Raw genomic sequence first — 22,946 nt, forward strand, 5'->3', positions numbered from 1 at the left:
CTTCTTCATAAATCTATTACTCTCAGGAGCAGAAAACATAATGGGCTTTGATAACACAGAGAAGATGGCAGAGACTTAGACAAAATGCCAAGACAGAGGAATTCAACCCAAATAAAAGATAAAGATAAGGTCACAGTCAGAGAGCTGCATGAAACAGTTATAAGTAATATATCTGATGGAGAATTTAAAGAAACATTCATAAGAATACTTCCTTGCTTGAGAAAAGGCTGGAAGACATCAGGGAGGCTCTTATGACAGGGAAAAGAGTTTTAAAAAAGAAAAAGCAGTAAGAAATGAACAATGCAAACACTGAGATTAGAACAAGTGTGATGCTATGAACAGCAGGCTGGAATAAGCAGAGGAATGAATAAGTGATGTAGAAGACAAAATAATGGAAAATAATGAGGTTGAACAAGAAAGAAAAAGAAGAATTGTGAAACATGAGAACAGATTGAGGGGATTCAGTAATTCCATCTAACATAATAACATTCACATTATAGGAGTCCAGAAAAAGAGAGAAAAGAGAGAAGAAAGTTTATTTGAAGAAATAATAGATGAAATGTCCCCAAACTGGGGAAGGAAACAGACACCCAGATCCAGGAGGCATAGAACACTCCCATTTAAAAAAAAAAAAAAAAAAAGGGCAGACAAACACCAAAGTGTATCATAATTAAATTTATGAAACGGGTCAAGATGGCGGAGAAGTAGCAGGCTGAGACTACTTCAGCTAGCCGGAGATCAGCTAGATAGCTTATCTAAAGATTGCAAACACCTGAAAATCCATCGGCAGATTGAAGAGAAGAAGAACAGCAATTCTGGAAACAGAAAAACAACCACTTACTGAAAGGTAGGACCGGCAGAGAAGTGAATCCAAAGCGATGGGAAGATAGACCCCGGGGGGAGGGGCCGGCTCCCAGCAAGCAGCAGAGCAATGGAGCACAATATCAAAACTTTTAAAAGTCTGTTCCGCTGAGGGACATCGCTCCAGAGGCTAAACCGGAGCAAAGCCCACGCGGGGTCAGCGTGGCCTCAGGTCCCGCAGGGTCACAGAAGGATCGGGGGTGTCTGAGTGTCGCAGAGCTTGCGGGTATTGGAACGGGAAAACCGGCTACAGAGGCAGAGCCGACAGTAAGCTCACAGCTCCGTGTTACCTTGAACCGGTCGCAGGCTCGGTGAGCTCGGAGCGCAGCCGGAGTTCAGGCAGACGGGAGTAACTGGCGCTGTTCTCTGAGGGCACACTGAGGAGTGGGGCCCTGGGCTCTCGGCTCCTCCAGACCGAGACCAGGAGGCCGCCATTTGTATTCCCATCCTTCGGAACTCTACAGAAAGCGCTCAGGGAACAAGAGCTCCTGAAAGCAAACCCGAGCAGATTACTCACCCCGGCCCCTGCTAAGGGCGGTGCATTTCCGCCTGGGGCAAAGACACTTGAGAATAACTACAACAGGCCCCTCCCCCAGAAGATCAACAAGAAATCCAGCCGAGACCAAGTTCACCTACCAAAGAGTGCGGTTTCAATACCAAGGAGAGAAGCAGAATTCCAGAGGAGGAGAAAACAAAGCACGGAACTCATGGCTTTTTCCCTGTGATTTATTTTTAGTCTTGCAGTTAATTTAATTTTTTTTTAATTTTTTGTTTTTTTTCTCACCTTCTGGTAAAATTTTTTTTAACTTTTGCCTTTTTCTTTCTTAACGGTTTTTAACCAGTTTATCTAATATATATATTTTTTTCTTTTTATATTTTTCTTATGTGTTTTCTTTTTTTTAATTCTTTTCTTTTTTTTCTTTTTTCTTTTTTTTTTTTCGTTCTCCCTTTTTGAACCTCTTTTATCCCCTTTCTCCGCCCTCACGATTTGGGATCTCTTCTAATTTGGTAAAAGCATATTTTCCTGGGGTTGTTGCCATCCTTTTAGTATTTTACTTGCTCCTTCATATGCTCTTATCTGGAAAAAATGACAAGAAGGAAAAATTCACCACAAAAAAAGAACAAGAGACAGTACCGAAGGCTAGGGACCTAATCAATACAGACATTGGTAATATGTCAGATCTAGAGTTCAGAATGACAATTCTCAAGGTTCTAGCTGGGCTCGAAAAAGGCATGGAAGATATTAGATAAAACCTCTTGGGAGATATAAAAGCCCTTTCTGGAGAAATAAAAGAACTAAAATAAAACCAAGCTGAAATCAAAAAAGCTATTAATGAGGTGCAATCAAAAATGGAGGCTCTCACTGCTAGGATAAATGAGGCAGAAGAAAGAATTAGTGATATAGAAGACCAAATGACAGAGAATAAAGAAGCTGAGCAAAAGAGGAACAAACAGCTACTGGACCACGAGGGGAGAATTCGAGAGATAAGTGACACCATAAGACGAAACAACATCAGAATAATTGGGATTCCAGAAGAAGAAGAAAGAGAGAGGGGAGCAGAAGGTATACTGGAGACAATTATTGGGGAAAATTTCCCCAATATGGCAAAGGGAACGAGCATAAAAATTCAGGAGGTTCAGAGAACGCCCCTCAAAATCAATAAGAATAGGCCCACACCCCGTCACCTAATAGTAAAATTTACAAGTCTCAGTGACAAAGAGAAAATCCTGAAAACAGCCCGGGAAAAGAAGTCTGTAACATACAATGGTAAAAATATTAGATTGGCAGCTGACTTATCCACAGAGACCTGGCAGGCCAGAAAGAGCTAGCATGATATTTTCAGAACACTAAACGAGAAAAACATGCAGCCAAGAATACTATATCCAGCTAGGCTATCATTGAAAATAGAAGGAGAGATTAAAAGCTTCCAGGACAAACAAAAACTGAAAGAATTTGCAAACACCAAACCAGCTCTACAGGAAATCTTGAAAGGGGTCCTCTAAGCAAAGAGAGAGCCTACAGGTGGTAGATCAGAAAGGAACAGAGACCATATACAATAACAGTCACCTTACAGGCAAAACAATGGCACTAAATTCATATCTCTCAATAGTTACCCCAAATGTTAATGGGCTAAATGCCCCTGTCAAAAGACACAGGGTATCAGAATGGATAAAAAAACAAAACCCATCTATATGTTGCTTCCAAGAAACTCATTTTAAGCCCGAAGACACCTCCAGATTTAAAGTGAGGGGGTGGAAAAGAATTTACCATGCTAATGGACATCAGAAGAAAGCAGGAGTGGCAATCCTTATATCAGATCAATTAGATTTTAAGCCAAAGACTATAATAAGAACACTAGAAGAATGTTCTGAATATATCTGTGATGTCCATCTGGTCCAGTGTGTCGTTTAAGGCCTTTATTTCCTTGCTGATATTTTGCTTGGATGATCTGTCCATTTCAGTGAGGGGAGTGTTAAAGTCCCCTACTATTATTGTATTATTGTTGATGTGTTTCTTTGATTTTGTTATTAATTTGTTTATATAGTTGGCTGCTCCCACGTAGGGGGCCTAAATATTTAAAATTGTTAGATCTTCTTGTTGGGCCGACCCTGAAGGCCTACTCGCTTCTTGACCAGGAAGTAGGATACTGCCAAGGTCTCAGCTTTGTAGCAGGCATTTTGCTGCTTCACATGGGTGAGGAAGAGGCATTTACCATGCTCAAGTTTCTGATGTTTGAAATGGGACTGCGGAAACAGTATCGGCCGGACATGATTATTTTACAGATCCAGATGTACCAGCTCTCGAGGCTTCTTCACGATTACCACAGAGACCTCTACAACCACCTTGAGGAGCATGAGATTGGGCCCAGCCTCTATGCCGCCCCCTGGTTTCTCACCGTGTTTGCCTCCCAGTTCCCACTGGGATTTGTAGCCAGAGTCTTTGATATGATCTTTCTTCAGGGATCAGAGGTCATATTTAAAGTGGCTTTAAGTCTGTTGGGAAGCCATAAGCCCTTGATTCTGCAACATGAAAACCTAGAAACCATAGTTGACTTTATAAAAAACACCCTTCCCAACCTGGGCTTGGTGCAAATGGAAAAGACCATCAGTCAGGTGTCTGAGATGGATATCGCCAAACAGTTACAAGCCTACGAAGTCGAGTACCACGTGCTTCAAGAAGAACTTATCGATTCCTCTCCTCTCAGTGACAACCAAAGAATGGACAAATTAGAGAAGACCAACAGCAGCTTGCGCAAACAGAACCTTGACCTCCTGGAACACCTGCAGGTGGCAAACGGGAGGATCCAGAGCCTGGAAGCCACAGTTGAGAAGCTTCTGAGCAGTGAAAGCAAGCTGAAGCAGGCCACCCTCGCCTTGGAGCTGGAGCGGTCAGCCCTGCTGCAGACGGTGGAGGAGCTCCGGAGGCAGGGGATGGCAGAACCACACAGGCCAGAGCCGGACTTCATGGGGCCCAGGCCCGCAGGTGACTGACGGCACAGGACACGGCCCCTCGCCAGAGCACGGCTGCAGGGGAGCCTCTGCGGCCTGTCCTCATGCTGTCCAGGCCTTAACTGAGAGGGACAGATGCCGGAGGGAGAAAACGAGGCATGACGCGTGCTTCTCAGGGAGGACACTGGCTTGCCAGCATGCAGACGTTCTGAACTAGAACTTGCGAGTCATGGGGATGGAGGTCCCAATGTTTTTGTTGTTGTTTAAGTTGTAATCCGTCCCTTCTTCAGTCCCGATTACTGTACCCAGTAGGTTTAGGTGGCACGGATGTGAATAAATGCGCCTTCGAGTTTCTGTGTATTCTGTTGCTTTGGGATGAACATTCTCCAGAATAGATCACATCCTCAGTCCTAAATCAGGACTCAACCAGTATCAAAAGATTGGGATCATTCCCTGCATATTTTCAGACCACAATGTTCTAAGCTAGAACTCAACCACAAAAGGAAGTATGAAAAGAACCCAAATACATGGAGACTAAACAGCATCCTTCTAAAGAATGAATGGGTCAACCGGGAAATTAAAGAAGAATTGAAAAATATCATGGAAACAAATGATAATGAAAATAAAACAGTTCAAAATCTGTGGGACACAACAAAGGCAGTCCTGAGAGGAAAATATATAGCGGTTCAAGCCTTTCTCAAGAAACAAGAAAGGTCTCAGGTACACAACCTAACCCTACACCTAAAGTAGCTGGAGAAAGAACAAGAAAGATACCCTAAGCCCAGCAGGAGTAAAGAAATCATAAAGGTCAGAGAAGAAGTCAATGAAATAGAAATCAAAAAAACAAAAGAACAAATCAATGAAACTAGGAGCTGGTACTTTGAAATAATTAACAAAATTGATAAACCCCTGGCCCGACTTATCAAAAAGAAAAGAGAAAGGACCCAAATAAATAAAATCATGAATGAAAGAGGAGAGATCACAACTAACACCAAAGAAATACAAACTATTATAGGAACATACTATGAGCAACTCTATGTCACAAATTTGACAATTTGGAAGCAATGGATGCATTCCTAGAAACATATAAACCAACACAACTGAACCAGGAAGAAACAGAAAGCCTGAACAGACCCATAACCAGTAAGGAGATTGAAACAGTCATTAAAAATCTCCAAAAAAACAAAAGCCCAGGGCCAGACGGCTTCCCCGGGGAATTCTACCAAACATTTAAAGAAGAACTAATTCCTATTCTCCTGAAACTGTTCCAAAAAATAGAAATGGAAGCAAAACTTCCAAACTCTTTTTATGAGGCCAGCATCACATTGATCCCAAATCCAGACAAGGACCCCATCAAAAAAGAGAGCTATAGACCAATATCCTTGATGAACACAGATGCGAAAATTCTCACCAAAATACTAGCCAATAGGATTCAACAGTACATTAAAAGGATTATTCACCACGACCAAGTGGGATTTACTCCTGGGTTGTAAGGTTGGTTGAACATTTGCAAATCAGTCAATGTGATACAACACATCAATAAAAGAAAGAACAAGGACCATATGATACTCTCAATAGATGCTGAAAAAGCATTTGACAAAGTACAGCATCCCTTCCTGATCAAAACTCTTCAAAGTGTAGGGATAGAGGGCACATACCTCAATATCATCAAAGCCATCTATGAAAAACCCACCGCAAATATCATTCTCAATGGAGAAAAACTGAAAGCTTTTCCGCTAAGGTCAGGAACACGGCAGGGATGTCCATTATCACCACTGCTAGAGGTGGTACTAGTACTAGAGGTCCTAGCCTCAGCAATCAGACAACAACAACAAAAAAATATTAAAGGCATCCAAATCGGCAAAGAAGAAGTCAAATTATCACTCTTTGCAGATGATATGATACTATATGTGGAAAATCCAAAAGACTCCACTCCAAAACTGCTAGAACATATAAAGGAATTCAATAAACTATCAGGATATAAAATCAATGCACAGAAATCAGTTGCATTTCTCTACACCAACAGCAAGACAGAAGAAAGAGAAATTAAGGAGTCAATCCCATTTACAATTGCACCCAAAACCATAAGATACCTAGGAATAAACCTAACCAAAGAGGCACAGAGTCTATACTCAGAAAACTATAAAGTACTCATGAAAGAAATTGAGGAAGACACAAAGAAATGGAAAAATGTTCCATGCTCCTGGATTGGAAGAATAAATATTGTGAAAATGTCTATGCTACCTAAAGCAATCTACACATTTAATGCAATCCTATCAAAATACCATCCATCTTTTTCGAAGAAATGGAACAAATAATTCTAAAATTTATATGGAACCAGAAAAGACCTTGAATAGCCAAAGGGATATTGAAAAAGAAAGCCAAAGTTGGTGGCATCACAATTCCGGATTTCAAGCTCTATTACAAAGCTGTCATCATCAAGACAGCATGGTACCGGCACAAAAACAGACACATAGATCAATGGAACAGAATAGAGAGCCCAGAAATAGACCCTCAACTCTACAGACAACTAATCTTCGAAAAGAAAGAATGTCCAATGGAAAAAAGACAGCCTCTTCAATAAATGGTGCTGGGAAAATTGGACAGCCACATGCAGAAAAATGAAATTGGACCATTTCTTTACACCACACACAAAAATAGACTCAAAATGGATGAAGGACCTCAATGTGCAAAAGGAATCCATCAAAATCCTTGAGGAGAACGCAGTCAGCAACCTCTTCAACCTCAGCCGCAGCAACATCTTCCTAGGAACAACGCCAAAGGCAAGGGAAGCAAGGGCAAAAATGAACTATTGGGATTTCATCAAGATCAAAAGCTTTTGCACAGCAAAGGAAACAGTTAACAAAATCAAAAGACAACTGAAAGAATGGGAGAAGATATTTGCAAACGACATATCAGATAAAGGACTAGTGTCCAGAATCTATAAAGAACTTAGCAAACTCAACACCCAAAGAACAAATAATCCAATCAAGAAATGGGCAGAGGACATGAACAGACATTTCTGCAATGAAGACATCCAGATGGCCAACAGACACATGAAAAAGTGCTCCATATCACTCGGCATCAGGGAAATACAAATAAAAACCACAATGAGATATCACCTCACACCAGTCAGAATGGCTAAAATCAACAAGTCAGGAAATGACAGATGCTGGCGAGGATGCGGAGAAAGGGGAACCCTCCTACACTGTTGGTGGGAATGCAAGCTGGTGAGACCACTCTGGAAAACAGCATGAAGGTTCCTCAAAATGTTGAAAATAGAACTGCCCTATGACCCAGCAATTGCACTACTGGGTATTTACCCTAAAGACACAAGCGTAGTGATCCAAAGGGGCATGTGCACCCAAATGTTTATAGCAGCAATGTCCACAATAGCCAAACTATGGAAAGAACCTAGATATCCGTCAACAGATGAATGGATCAAGAAGATGTGGTATATATACACAATGGAATACTATGCAGCCATCAAAAGAAATGAAATCTTGCCATTTGCGACAACATGGATGGAACTGGAGCATATCATGCTTAGCGAAATAAGTCAAGCAGAGAAAGACAACTATCATATGATCTCCCTGATATGAGGAAGTGGTGATGCAACATGGGGTCTTAAGTGGGTAGAAGAAGAATCAATGAAACAAGATGGAATTGGGAGGGAGACAAACCATAAGTGACTCTTAATCTCACAAAACAAACTGTGGGTTGCTGGGGGGAGGGGGTTTGGGAGAAGTGGGTGGGATTATGGACATTGGGGAGGGTATGTGCTTAGGTGAGTGATGTGAAGTGTGTAAACCTGGTGATTCACAGACCTGTACCCCTGGGGATAAAAATATATGTTTATAAAAAATAAAATATTTTTAAAAAAACCCTCAGATCATTTTTCAGAATCCATAGTCTCTCACGATTCACCTCCCCTTTCAATTTACCCCAACTCCCTTCTCCTCTCTAACTCCCCATGTCTCCATGCTATTTGTTATGCTCCACAAATAAGTGACCATATGATAACTGACTCTGCTTGACTTATTTCACTCAGCATCATCTCTTCCACTCCCATCCATGTTGCTACAAAAGTTGGCTCTTCATCCTTTCTGATGGACGAATAATACTACATAATGTATATGGACCACATCTTCCTTATCCATTCGTCCGTTGAAGGGCATCTTGGTTCTTTCCACAGTTTGGCGACCATGGCCATTGCTGCTATAAACATTGGGGTACAGATGGCCCTTCTTTTCACTACATCTGTATCTTTGGGGTAAATACCCAGGAGTGCAATGGCAGGGTCATAGGGATGCTCTATTTTTAATTTCTTGAGGAATCTCCACATGTTCTCCAAAAAGGCTGCACCAACTTGAATTCCCACCAACAGTGGAAGAGGGCTCCCCTTTCTCCTCATCCACTCCAACACATGTTGTTTCCTGTCTTGCTAATTTTGGCCATTCTAACTGGTGTAAGGTGATATCTCAATGTAGTTTTAATTTGAATCTCCCTGAGGGCTAGTGATGATGAACATTTTCCATGTGTCTGATAGCTATTTGTATGTCTTGATTGGAGAAGTGTCTGTCCATATCTTCTGCCCATTTTTTGATATGATTGTCCGTTTTGTGTGTGTTGAGTTTGAGGAGTTCTTTATAGATCCTTGATATCAAACTTTTGTTTGTACTGTCATTTACAAATATCTTCTCCCAATCTGTGGGATGCCTCTTTGTTTTTCTGACTGTTCCTTTGCTGTGCAGAAGCTTTTGATTTTGATGAAGTCCCAAAAGTTTATTTTTGCTTTTATTTCCTTTGCTTTGGAGACATATCTTGAAAGAAGTTGCTGTAGCTGATATCAAAGAGATTACTGCCTATGTTCTCCTCTAGGATTCTGATGGATTCCTGTCTCACGTTGAGTTCTTTTATCCATTTTGAATTTTTCTTTGTATACAGTGTAAGAGAATGGTCGATTTTCATTCTTCTACATATAGCTGTACCTGGAAATGTTTTTGCTGAGTCATAGGAGCTGGGGGTAAGGGTGGGGATTTTGGTCAAGAGACACAGGTTTATGCAAGATCAATAAATTCTACAGTTCTAATAATAATAGTAACTAGAGGTAACAATATTGCTACTTGGCTAATTAGCTTGCTTGAGGTGGTCATTTCACAATGTATAAATATATAAAATCATCAAATTGTGCACCTTAAATATATACAGTGATTTTTGAGAAGACTGGCTGGACATAAGCCTTTTTATTACCAGCCCAAGGAGACTCTGGAATACACCAAAACCACCTTCTCACCAGGTAGCTTGGACTTTTTACATGCAGAGTTGGATGATATGATCTTGTAGCATATTGTCTTATGATTCCTACCAGACTAGAACAGCTCAAGGATATAGCCCATGTCTCAAAATACAAGTCCAGTCTTGGAGACACTTCATAAGCGTTGTTGGATACACAGAGTAAGATCATATATGAAGACCAGAGATACCAGGGAGAATCAAGTACAAAGCAGTAAACAGGGATTTCTCTGATGTTAATCATAGCCTTACACAGAAGTCAGGTATGGGTGGGTTATTCAGGGATACTATTCAGTGAGTAGAGAGCAGTATGAATGAAGCCTGTTAAATCACTTTCATCTCACTAACAGTTCTTGGATCTCAGGTTAGTTCATGATGATGAAGACTGAGGTTAGCTGAAGCTGAGGATAGAAGAATCATAATAAAGTAAGAAGAAATATGAGGGAATAGAGAAAGCATAGCAAAGAAAAACTGACTTCATGGTCTTAGTATGGTGTTGCCCATAGCACTTTAAATATAAAGAAAAATTTGACAATGAGGCTGAACAAAAAGTTCATGCCCTTTGGGAAAATAAACTCATATTATTTCATTTCCCACTCAAAATCTATGGTAACATCAGTGTGCATAGATACTGCAGTTGCTGGCTGTGCCTTCTCTGGTAGAGTAGTAGAGCAGTGGTCAGTGAAGCACAGAAATTAGCCTGCTGAGTTCTATGCTTGGTGAAGGAAAAGATTCTTTCTCCAAGGCCCTCCGCTTACACGCTCTCGAGGATTATTTGAGCACTTGGAACCTTGCAACAGGCAAGATCTCGATATATAAATGTTAAAAGAAAAATGCAATGGTTGCTGTTAGATCTCATAGGATCAAAAGTACAATGTTCAACAAGTAAATTCCAGCTCTAGGAGTCAGAAGACCAACATTGCATCAGGTTAGGATCAGTAGTGAATAAATGTGCTTTGAATGAGTAAGGGCAAGAATGAATGAATAAGAATTCTTCCGCAACAAAATAGGTTTTGATCTGGTTAAAATATGAATAAAGTTGGCAGATGGGGGAGCCATTTCTGATCCCAAACTCAGTGCTCCTGGGCAAAATCCTTTTCTTTTGGAGTCTCAATTTCCATCTCTGCAAAATGGGACAATAAGATTCACCTCACTCTGTTGCTGTGTTAATGGAGATTATAAATTCTGAGAACACAACAATCTTATCTTTGAGATCTGTACATATGTAATAGAAGCAGCAAACATTTGACTCACTGACATACAATTGCCTAAAGAAAAAGTGAAGTAATTGAGGAATGTGATATTGGATGTGAACCATATTTTGTAATCTTTTTTATACTCTTCAGAGAGAAGGTTTCATTTACTGTTCAGAACACAGATATCTAATTAATTTTGTTGAGAAGTAGACCAACTTTATTGTTTTCACTCAATTCAATCCAAAATATCAGCTCTTAGGCCTATGTAGACATAATCACCAAATAGCCATGTTGTGAGGGGATCTGTGCACATTAACATAGCCCGAATTCCCATACTATCAAGGGCTGGCAGAGTGCACATAGTACATTCTGGCCACGTTGTCAACCAAGGAGGTCATAGCTTCACCATGACACATACCTGGGATCACACCCCATGACAACCTTAAACACTAAGTTAGTTAACCTTCTGAATTTTTGGTTTTTTTCCTCTGTACAATAATGGTCTATTATCATTTTTGTTATATTAGTATGAGGATAAATTGAGATAATGTGTTAAGTGCTTAATACAAAATGGGAGATAAAGAAATATTAGTTTGCTTCCCACAGGATTATTTTTAGAACTGAAGAACAAAAACCCATTAGGACAATAGGACCAAAAAAAGCTATAACTAAAATCAAATTCAGTAGATCTTTTGAAGTAAGGGAAGATAGGAGGGAGGAAGAGAGATAGAAACGTTGAAGGAAAGAAGGGAGGGAGAGAGGGAGGGAGGAAGGGAGGAAGGGTGGGAAGAAGGATGTTTTTCCACATCTTTGTGTCTGGGGAACAGTTTCCCCCAGACACAGAGATGAGCTATGTTGATCTAACCAATGGTGTCTAAGCCTGCCCACAAATACCCTGTGTATATGGAGCTTTGAGACACTAGTGTGGGGGCCCTAGAGCCCCTGTAGACCCAGCATTATGAGTGAGGAAGTATTCACATGTTTTTCCATAGGAGCCACCACTTGTCCAGAAACCATGAACTTTATCTCAGACCTTGACACTTGTGTTTATTTAGAATTCTTTTCAATCTATATCATGTATCCTTTCTGAAGCTACTTAATGGCCTGCACAGAAAACCTTGGGCAATGCTTAGGAGACATCAAGGACAAAATCACTGGCTCTCAGTTTTGGAAAACATCCTGTCCAACTTCAGGGCCTCAGGTGTCTGCACAGGTAAGGAGCTTGCTACCCCATTTGTAAAGAATTCCAAAGAATGAGAAGCCACAACATTCTTCAATCAGTTATTTTAGAAGAAAACAACATCTCCACTGGGACATCTTATTTTATATCCATTAATCATAAGGACTTTGTTAAAGTGCTAGTGCAGGAGAACTAAGAAGTGTGGTAAATTGCCCTCCATCATCTTTTCTCCTGATGGTAGATAACAAGTTTCTTTAGATGTTTCCTAAATGGAAACCATTTAGGTTTTATTTAGCACAGTCTACAAATCACTCAACTTATAGTTAAAGTAGGTCTACCAACTGGCATTTCCAACTTATCAGTTGAGTTACACTGGCTTTTGGTGGCCAGCTGAGCACCAATTTTGTTTGTTTGTTTGTTTGTTTATGTTTTTTTTTTTAATATTGTATTTATTTGACAGAGATAAATCACAACTAGGCAGAGAGGCAGGCAGAGAGGGGGGAGGAAGCAGGCTTTCCATGGAGCAGAGAGCCCAATTCAGGCTCTCTGGGACCCTGAGATCATAACCCAAGCCAAAGTCAGAGGCCCTAACCCACTGAGCCACCCACGCGCCCCTGAGCACCAGTTTTAAAGAGGTGAGATTTCAGAGAGCTGTCAGAATGTTGTCAAAACAAAATAACATGGTGTAACAAGCAGTGGCTTCTGGTTAGACTGGATTTGAACCCTCCATTCTTGTGTCTGTTATCTCTGAACCTTGGATTTTTACTCTATAAAATGCAGATAATAATGCCTACCTAGAACACATGTATTTAGCACACCAAACACAGTTCTGGCACATAGAGCAGCCTAGTGGGTAAAACTATTAAGACCATTAGTGTATCCAGATGAAATCCCAACACCATGTCAAGTTGTGGAACAAAGAGAGTCTTTCCTCTCCCCCAGCCACTCCAACCCCGGGACCTGTCTCAACAGATGACAAAAGTGCTCACAGGTCAAGACACTCTCCATGTGTCCCTAGCACTAACTTCAAATTTTTCCTGTGGCTACAGAATGTCAAATAAGTCAGCAGAATTTTGGATTGTTCATCCGTAAATCAAGCCAAGAGCAAGAAACCACATGGTGGCAGTTTTATTCTCACAGAGTCTGAGCCACATCCATAAAAGACCACCACCACACCGTGTAATAAAAGAAAAATACCTGCCAGTGCTTCTGTGCACATATCAAAAACCTAACTACTCATCTGGAGAATTTGCTGTTTGTGCCAAGCTGTCCACTGCTTAGGAAACACCTGACTATGTATGTCCCTTTGGATCCTATGATATCCAGACTAAGGTGGTTTCGATGCTCTAAGTAGATGTAAATTTGCACTACTTAATTTTCACTACTTTAAAAGCACCTCCTTTAGTGAACTGTATGAGCTTTGGTCTTTCCCTTCACTTCTATCATGAGTCATGTTCATTCATTTAATCATTCAACAACACAGTGCCAATCTTGGTACTATGGATATTTGGGGCTAATTAACATTCTGTTTGGGGGCTATACTGCACACTGTAGGATGTTTAGCAGAATCCCTGGCTTCTTCCCACTATACACCAACCCTTCTTCTGAGTTATGAGAACCAAAAATGTCTTCAGCCATTGACAAATATCCCTGGGATCAAGGAGGCAAAATCACTCCTGATTGACAATCTCTGTGCTAGAAGGGTTCTTAAACTTTAGCAAACACTGAACCAACTGGAGGTCTTGTTAAAGCAGTTATGAGCCACTACCCAGTGTTTCTGATTTGATAGGTCTCTGTGGGTTCTCAGTATTTGCATTTTGATGAAGCAGCTGATTCTACTGATCTAGAGACCATATTCTGGTCTAGGAGATCTGGGTGTCAACAGTTGGCATATCTGTCATTCCTCTGTGAAATCCCTATTTAGTGTTTCCACATTTGTCTGCAGATTAGAATCACCTAGAAATCTTTTAAGCCTTCCGAAGATCTGGACATATCACAGACCAATTAACTCACTAATTCTGAAGATGAGGCACGTACATTAGTATTTTTGGAAACTCCTCAGATCATTCTGATGTGCAGATTTGGGGGCCAAATCTAAATGCCATTACATTATCTGGGATTTGAAGTTTGGGGGTTAAGTAATGTGTCATCCCAGCACGCATATCCTGTAAGTGTCAAAAACATCATGAGCACTGATCTATGAAGGACTGCAATCATACTCTTTGGGTAAAAAAATAGGGCAAATTCAGTTACAAAAGCTTTGCAGTCACAGCATTCTGAAGTGGATAAAGGAAAGCAAGAAACAAGCAGCAGCTCACCCTATTTATAGTAAAGGTGGTTAAGGCATGCTGTGGAAAACAGGGCTCTAAGGGGGAAATGGGATACTTTCAGAGGTGTCTTATTGAAAAGAGATGGGTGTATGGACTCAGCTTTCACAGACTTCCATACGGACTCCCCAAGAGATTGTTTCATTTCTGAGCCACAACGTGGAGCCCTGGAAGGACATGGAAGAAGGAGAAAAGTCAACAAGAGACAGTGTCTTGATGGAAACTGCACACTGGGACAATGTGAGGTGAGTGAGGGAAAGATGGGAGGTCAAGAAAGAGAGAAGTAATTTAAAACCATCGCCCCCATTCATGCAGCCCCACATTTGACAATGGGTAATTCCACAACTTCTGTCAAATTTTCCACCATTTAAAAATCTCTAACAATATGACAGTTGTTTGATTTTGGGTTTTGTTTTTTGTTTATTGTTTTTATGCAGCGTCTTTCTCCATAAATGAGACTTCTTGAATTATAAAAATCAAGGCTGTGCTTTACTTTAAAAAGAAAAAAAAACAGTTAAACTGTAGGGGGATAGAAAATATCATATCATTACAGATAAATCATAGAAGAGAGAAGGAAGACTAGTTCTAGAAATACCTGACAACATAAAGCATGTTGTTTACATTAAAGATCCCTTTTTTGTTCATTTTAGTGGTTTTTTGATGCCTGTTGCATACTAGTTCAGAGCTACACAAGCTAGAGGTAGTAGGAATAGAAAAACATATCCTCTTCCTCCAGCCTAATATATTCACCCTAAATAATTATTCTGAGACATGCACACACATGTACTTCATACACTGCAATGCAAATGTGTGTGTGTATGTGTGTGTGTCTATGTCTGTGTGTCTGTGTGTGTGTTAATAATTAGAAACTGCCATGAAAAGAAAAATCAATAGTGCCAGGACAATCAATAATTTCTAAGAACAGTTGCTTACGCACAGCCCCACAAAGGGCTATTGAACTCAGTTGGCAATACCAAAACCCGCCACTTAGGTAACAGTGTTTATGTGGGCGCGGTTGTGTTTTCTTTCAATTATTCACCACACACATCCCATAAGCATTGACCAGGGACTATGTGAAGTGTTTTCTGTGGAGAAATATAAAACAAGGAGAGGACAGAGTCCTTAGTCATAAGTAATACTCAGTCTAGGTGTTCAATGGAGAAGCCCTCCCCATCACAACAACCACAACCCCTTCCAAGCTTTCTGAGAATAAAATTTGTAGAAGAGAAGTCTCCAAATGGGAGAGAATAGGAGCTCTTTGCAGGTGGGTACAATTATCGACCGTATGATTATTTTGCAAAACTAATTTGCTTAAGTGAGGAAGGGAAGTATCCTAATATTTACTGAATACCTATTATGCAAAAAACACAACCTCAACATTTTTCTAATTCAATACTCACAAAAACCCTGAGAAGCAAGTATCATGACCCCATTTTATAGAGAGAGATAAGCAGAGGCTCAGGGTCATAAAAGTAGTAATAAGAGTCGTGGTGTTAATAGCAGCTGACAAACTGTGTATCCTTCCTGCCTAACTGTACCCCAAGCACTCTACAGGTATTAACCACTTAATGCCTCCAACAGATTTCAACAATTCTGAGACAAGGAGCTTGAAGCTGAGTAGTCTAAGTTGTAGAGGTAGTGAAGTTGGGTCTTGAACCCAAGCAACCTAACTCCAGAGACTAGATCCTTAATCACAATGGCTTGAACTTGGTAAAATCTGCAAAGGACATTCAGACAACTCTGGGTCAAATTATTACAGATTGAAAACATGTGAGTTCCTTTTCTCTTTCATTTGCCTTGGTGGAAAAGGAAGCAAAGGAAAGAAAAGTAACTGAAAATAATGCCCTAGGAAAAAAGTCTCCAGTCAGAGGTGATTTTTCCCAGCACGGAACATTTGGCAATGTCTGCAGACATTTTTGTTTGTCACAACTGGGAGGGAGTACTATTGGCATCTAGTGGGAGAGTCTAGAGATGTTGCTGAATGCACTGCCATGCACAGGATAGTCTCTTATAGCAAACAATTATCCATTTGTTGTGCCAAGCCTGAGGAAGCCAGCTATAGAACAGTTAGGAGGATTTGGGATCTGGCCTGGAAGTTCAAAAATTTGTTGACCAAGGGTCATACTATGTATGGATAAAATTGGGGTAATGGGTGAGGTTTCCTCCAGCTGTAAAATCTAGTGGTTATGAGAATTTTGAGACACCAAACAATACAAGCTGTGTCTGCAAAATGACAAAACAGGGAAAACATGAGACAATTCTCTTCAGGGGAATGTTTTCAAATGCACCTAGTCTCTTTTTATGTCATGCTTTGGTGAAGTGAACAGATCAGGAGATGATTGCCATAAAAAAAGGTAATTTTCTACAGTTCCCAAAAGGAGGGGGCATGCAGGGCCCCAGAGGAAAGGAAGCATCAGGGTTGGTCAGGAGGCAGAATGAATGAGAAGAAAGCATATGCAAAAGCTTTTGCATAATTTTTGTGGAAAGGACTGGGTAAGGCAACAGATGAGCAGGTTTAGGATTTGATAGTTAGAATCATTTGGGTGGGCTTTGAGCCACAGGTATTGTCTTTAGTTGTCTGAAACCTGTCCCTAGGATGATTATGGCAGAGGGATATTGTTCCAGAATGATAAAGGGAGGCAGAACAGGGTATGTACTCAGGATTGATTCATTTTCACACCAAAGACATTAGCCACTGCAAGTTGTTCACCATCTTTATGAATTAGCACCCTTAAGAGGAACAGTCCCTTCCCTGGGACTGAAAGACCTCAAGATGTCAAAGCATCATCAAATACATAAAACAGATGCAGTATATCACATCTTCACTAAAAGCTCATCTTGAATGTTTCAGTTTAACAGCATTAACTTCTTGTGCTCAGCTCGAGAGAGAAACTTTGGAATGGGCCCTGCTGTACTCTGAACACATTTGATTCATCACTAAGGAATCTGTATAACCTGGCATGAGCATCCTGGAAATGGTGAAGTTTAAGGTGATAGATAAAATGGGTCCCTTGGCATAGCAAGGAATGCCAGGATGAGCATTGAGGAAAACCTTTTCCTAGCATAGCTACCTGATTCCTATTTGCGGGACCTAGGAAAGCACAGGATTCTAAGCTCCTTCAGAAGCTATGGGCAGTGGTTCTCAACTCAGACCATATGTCAGCCTAGCCTGGGAGCCTTAAGAAACATGGGTGCTCAAGGCCCACGCCTAGAAATTAGTTTCAGGGAAACTGGAAATGCAGATCACCCATAGATTGCACGACTCTGCTGGTGAATCTGAAGGACATGCAGATTAGGGCCACGGCCTGTCACATCTCTGACATGCGGTACCTCTACAACACTTACATACCCCTCTAGGCCTGTCCCAGTGACCCAACTTGTCAACCAGCTCCAACATTCTCTCATATTCTCAACTCATTCAGGATCATGGAGAAATTCATTTTATTTATCTTCATTCTCTCCATTTAAGTCATTTGTTATCTCGAGCTCAGAAATATGAGCCAGAATTCAAACCATTCCCTAGGATTTGGGATCCTAAAACCCAGGAAGCCAGCAGGCCACAAAGTCTGGGAATTTTCCTGGTGGGCAGATCTCTGCTGGCTCTCTTGCAGTGGTGTGTTTGGTCTGAGCTCATCCCCTCATCCATACTTTCTTAAAACTGCCTTTGGGTGACTTCTTTCTCATCATAGCTTAATTTGACATCCATTGAAATTGACTTTACCTCAACAAAAGTAATTTGAAAAAGGAGAACTTTAAGGAAGATACTTCCAGGGGCAACTACTGAAACTGGCTCACATACTCGTATTATGAATTTCACAGGTTAATGCTTACAAAGAGGCCTATTCTCTATCAAACAGGTTCATAAGGGATCTTCTTACTAAGGTAATAGACTGCTATAGCAAACCAATTGAAATGAGGTCATAGCATGAGGATAAGGACAACATACTGCCAAATTCCTTCCTAAGAGCAGTTACTGCATCTGAGCACAAAGGGCATATTTAGGACACCTGGGGGTCAAGATAACAAGGTCAAGATGGCACTGCACAGCCATGCTAACTGATAAAATGTACCCTGTCAGCCACTGTCACAGCCTCTCAGCTATTTCATAGAAAAATTCATCACATGTATCTCATGTATCTACAATGAGAATTTTGAACCACATAACTCACATATTTGTGGATCAAGTGCTTAGACTTGGCATGAAAGTATTTGTTTTTGAAATTTTGTCCTGTGTGCATATTTACTTATTTGTTTATTTAATTATTGGAAACACTACTAAGCGTGTGTATTCCACAAAACACGGGGTGTTCTAATGTGCTATGGTTCTTTTTTAGCTTTTTAAGATGGAAAATTTGATCATTGGTTTTCAGTCTTTCCTCCTTTTTTTTTTTTTTGGTTTATGCAACTTTATTGAAGAAAAATAAATCAATTACTAGCAGAGCTATTAGTTGATCACTCATCCATTGACAACTTGCATCATTTATTCAGTGCTATATTAAACAGTGTATTGGAAGATAGATTAACTAATAGCTCCAAGCTTCCTAACAATTTAAATGAGAATTACAAAATGTTTGAGACCCTATTTTGGAATACAAAGGGTGTTTGACTTCCAATTTCCATTCTCTGTAGAACAAGAACAGGTCATTCCTTTATTGACATGCATAAAATACATCACATTTTCTGTTCTGCTGATGCTATAAATTCAATACCAATTCTCTAGCCACATCAGTTATGAGCATAAAGTATATCATGTAACCTCAAATCTCTAACAGTGGAAGGCTTAAAAAAAGACTGGATGCTAGAATAATGCTGCTTCTTTTGATGTGACAACTGAGCATCCATCTCCCTCCCCCTCAGATGATTTCTTTAGCATGTTAGAGCAGTGAGGAATGGTTTTAGTCTCATAACCAAGTTAGAGTGAAGACATTGGCCACATAATACACATGCTCCATTTTAAAAAAAATTCTGAATCTTGGGCAACTGTTCTCTTGTAACTACTTTACAGTTTCTAAAAGCAGTTATTGTCCAAAGCTAGAAGAACTTAAGTCTTCTCAGATAAGCATGTGAATGAATGGAGGGAGGTAAACAAAAAATAAAATTAAAAAAGACGAGGTCTGATAGGGGAGCAGCCGGATAAGAAAAATCAAAAAAGGAACAGTAATTTAAAGTTTATTCCAGCTATAATGCAGGTTATTCTGACTTTAAGGTAGCATCACATGGCATACTTCTGAGTCCATTCCCGAGATATTCTGTTGTACTTATCTCTGTCTGTTTTATAGATCCGTGCAATCTCTGGCACTAGGGGGTCATCTGGGTTTGGATCACATAGCAGTGAACAAATGGATAAAAGAACTTTAGAAATAGTTAAAGCAGGAGACCACTGTGATCTTAGAATATCGAGACAAATGCTGCCATTACTGTTAATATTTGGATGATAAATTCTTGTTGTAAATGCAACCTTAGGTCGTTTGAAGGGGTAGTCTGTAGGAAAATGAATTGTCAAAAAGAATACACCGCCTTGATATGGGCTGTCATTAGGTCCCATAATTGTGGCTTGCCAATGAAACATATCATCCCCAACTGGACCTGCAGAACATTGTGCTGGAGGGTCACGGGCCAAATCACTAAGTTCCTTATTAATCCGTTTCAGCGCCATAGTCTGTGCTTTTCGTCTGGTTCCTCACTCTCTCGGTGTGTGCTCAAAGGTCCGGCCAAAATTCTTGATTATCCGGGCGGCAGGGAAGGATTGTCTCTTCGTCTCACACCGGCTGGCCAGACACAGGTGCTTCCTACGTCCAGGGCCGAGGTTATCCGTGCTACCCCCTTTTCCTCCTTTTCGGAACAGCACCTTTTTACTAAACAGATCAGAGATTGGACTGGGAGGGCGGGGGCCGGAGGCGGGTCATAGGCTTGGGGGGGAAGGGTGGACGAGCGGCGGAAACCTTCAGCCTCAGAGAAGCATCGAGCTTTCCTCCTTTTTTAACACAGGTATTTTGTGTTAGAAGTTCCCTTCTGAGCATGTTTTTGGCTGCATGCCAAGTCTTTTATAGTGGTTTTTCAACATGAAATAATGCCAAGCCTATAAAAATATGCAAGAATCTGAGGAAGAATTCCCACAGCCCCTGTGCCAGCTTTACTTAATTGTTGCTCTTTGCTGTTTTCATCCATCACCCCTCTCTAACTCAGAGTGGATGCTTCTGAGCTATTGGTGAGTTTGTTTCTTCCTCCCCACAGTGAGTCTTGGCAGGAGGCAGGCAGAAGGACCTGGAACCACTCCTCCACCATCAGCTTTGTCCTCACAAGCCTTTTTAATGAGAGCCCGATTCACCTGTTCCTCTTCAGCATGGTTGTGATAATCTACACACTAGCCATGGCTGGCAACACTGCCATGGTCTTCCTGATCTGGGCTGATGCCCGGCTCCACACACCCATGTATTTCCTCCTCAGCCAGCTGTCATTCCTGGACATCTTCTTCACCTCAGTCACCGTCCCCAAGATGATAGCAGGCTTTCTCTTTGGCTGGACTAGCATCTCATTTGTGGGCTGTGGAGCACAGATGTTTTTCTTCATGTTCCTTGGGGCTGCTGAGTGCCTCCTGCTGGCCCTCATGGCCTATGACCGCTACGTGGCCATCTGCAACCCTCTGCACTACCCATCACTCATGAGTCGTCAGACCTGTCTGCTCATGGTGGCCGCCTCCTGGCTGGGAGGGTCCCTCAATGCCTCTATCCAGACAGCAATGACCCTGCAGTTCCCCTATTGTGGCTCAAGGAAGATTGAACACTTTTTCTGTGAGGTACCTTCACTGCTGAGGCTGGCCTGTGCTAACACAGCTGCCTATGAGCAAGTCCTCTTTATGACAGGTGTGGTGGTCCTTCTGGTGCCCATTGCCTTCATCACCACCTCCTATGCCCTCATTCTGGCAGCAGTGCTTAGGATGCATTCCGTGGAGGGGCGTCAGAAGGCCCTAGCCACCTGCTCCTCCCACCTAACAGTTGTCAACCTCTTCTATGGGCCCCTCGTGTATACCTATATGTTACCTGCATCTTACCACTCTCCTGGCCAGGATGATGTTGTGTCCGTCTTTTATACAGTCCTCACACCCATGCTGAACCCTGTCATCTACAGTCTCAGGAACAAGGAAGTGACAGGAGCAATGAAGAAGGTGATAGGGAAGTGTGGGGTGGGTAGGACTGCTTAAGACTCAGGAGGGGGAGTCCTCCTCTTCTAGGATGTCACTGTGGCTCCAGGAGTCCATTCTAGGATTTCCTTCTGAAATGAGTAGTCAAGAATCCCAAATCTACATGAAGGCAAGAGAGAGAGGCTGCCTCATTCCCTTACAGCTGCTGCCCTCCTCTTCAGAGAGTTGTCCAGATTGTCAGTGTCCACTTCTCACTCCTATCCCCCACCTCAACAAACTCCAATCTGGCTTCCGTTCCAGCCATCCCTTGTTCAAAGTAGCAATCACTCATGATCTCTGTGTCACTAAATGTCCAAGGGCATCTCTTCTCTCCAAAAGATCTCCGAAGTCCTTTGTCTTCAGCCATTTTCCCAAACTTCTCCTTCATCCATCTCCTCCAGCTACATTGGCCCTCTTGCTATTGATCAGAATATCTAAGCAAAATTCTAGCTTGTGGTTCTCAACACAGGTTTCCTGATGCCTGAGTGCTTTCCTCCACATTTTTGCATGGCTTTCTCCTGCACTACATTTAGAAACTTTCAAATGTGATTATATCAGAGATGCCTGCAATTGGCCACCCTGTCCAAAATATATCTTCACCCCATTCCACCATTTCTTTCTAAATCAATTTGCATACTCCATGTTTCTTTTTCCCGTTAGAATGTACAATTCAAGGTATTTGAGGCTTTAACTTTTAGTATTGTGCCCTCATCAATAAATATTTGTTGAATGAATGGACAAGCCCAAAGAACATTTCTTACCTAATCCCAACAGCATTATTAGTTCCTTCTTGAAAATCTTCCTTCCTTTGGTAGTGACACCACATTTCTGGCTTTTCTCCTACTCTGGCTCACTCTTTCACATTAAGTGATAACCTGGTGCTAGACCCTTCTTTTCTCAGTCTACAGTCTCTCAAGTCTCTCTCATTCACGGTCATGGTTTCAAGTTGCTACCTAACACCAAAGTCTGTCATACATATTATGGGACATGACATGTCTCCTCCAAGCTCTTCACCACTCAACTCCATCTCAAAACCTACACTGGATGTTAGTCTCAAATTCATCATGTAAACAAACAAAGTCATGATATCTCCTTCAGCGCTGCTAACTGAATGAACGCTTCACCAGGTCATCAGGTTTCTGTCACCACCCACATCTAATCCCTCACTAAATGCTTATGATTCCATGAGATGCAATCCTTGGGGATGCAACTACTACAATTATAGTCCAAAGATACAGTCCTTCTTTACTTGGATGATGCAGGAATTTCCAAACAGAGCTCCCTGCCTTCTTTCACACCCCACCCCACGTGAACAACCACAGCTTGTTTTTCCAGGATGTGTCTATAAACAAAAATGTCACCATGCTACCAACTCCACTTCCTCACCTCCCCTGAAATCCTTTTAGCAGTCCTTTTTGCTCTAACATGTATCACCATCTAACATAGAAGGCAGCAGG

General features: G+C 41.3%; 1 protein-coding gene and 2 pseudogenes across 3 annotated transcripts; 2 read left to right on the plus strand and 1 right to left on the minus strand.

Annotated features, from left to right (window-relative positions):
* Nucleotides 1–3,476: 3,476 nt before the first annotated feature.
* On the plus strand, nucleotides 3,477–4,665 carry LOC309861053 (TBC1 domain family member 1 pseudogene; annotated as a pseudogene). Its single transcript has one exon. The product of its transcript is annotated as a TBC1 domain family member 1 pseudogene (transcript).
* A 14,024-nt stretch (nucleotides 4,666–18,689) lies between these two features.
* LOC309861059 (ubiquitin-conjugating enzyme E2 D3 pseudogene) lies at nucleotides 18,690–20,206 on the minus strand (annotated as a pseudogene). Its single transcript has one exon. The product of its transcript is annotated as a ubiquitin-conjugating enzyme E2 D3 pseudogene (transcript).
* A 192-nt stretch (nucleotides 20,207–20,398) lies between these two features.
* Nucleotides 20,399–21,510, plus strand: LOC309861994 (olfactory receptor 2Z1-like; the record flags this gene model as incomplete). The annotated part of the gene is made up of 2 exons (XM_082725243.1): nucleotides 20,399–20,433; nucleotides 20,544–21,510. The coding sequence occupies 2 exons, from the start codon at nucleotides 20,399–20,401 to the stop codon at nucleotides 21,508–21,510; spliced, it is 1,002 nt and encodes a 333-aa protein (XP_082581369.1).
* Between the last annotated feature and the right edge of the window lie 1,436 nt (nucleotides 21,511–22,946).

This window comes from Mustela nivalis (genome assembly GCF_964662115.1).
Source record: "Mustela nivalis genome assembly, chromosome: 3".
Lineage (NCBI taxonomy): Eukaryota > Metazoa > Chordata > Mammalia > Carnivora > Mustelidae > Mustela > Mustela nivalis.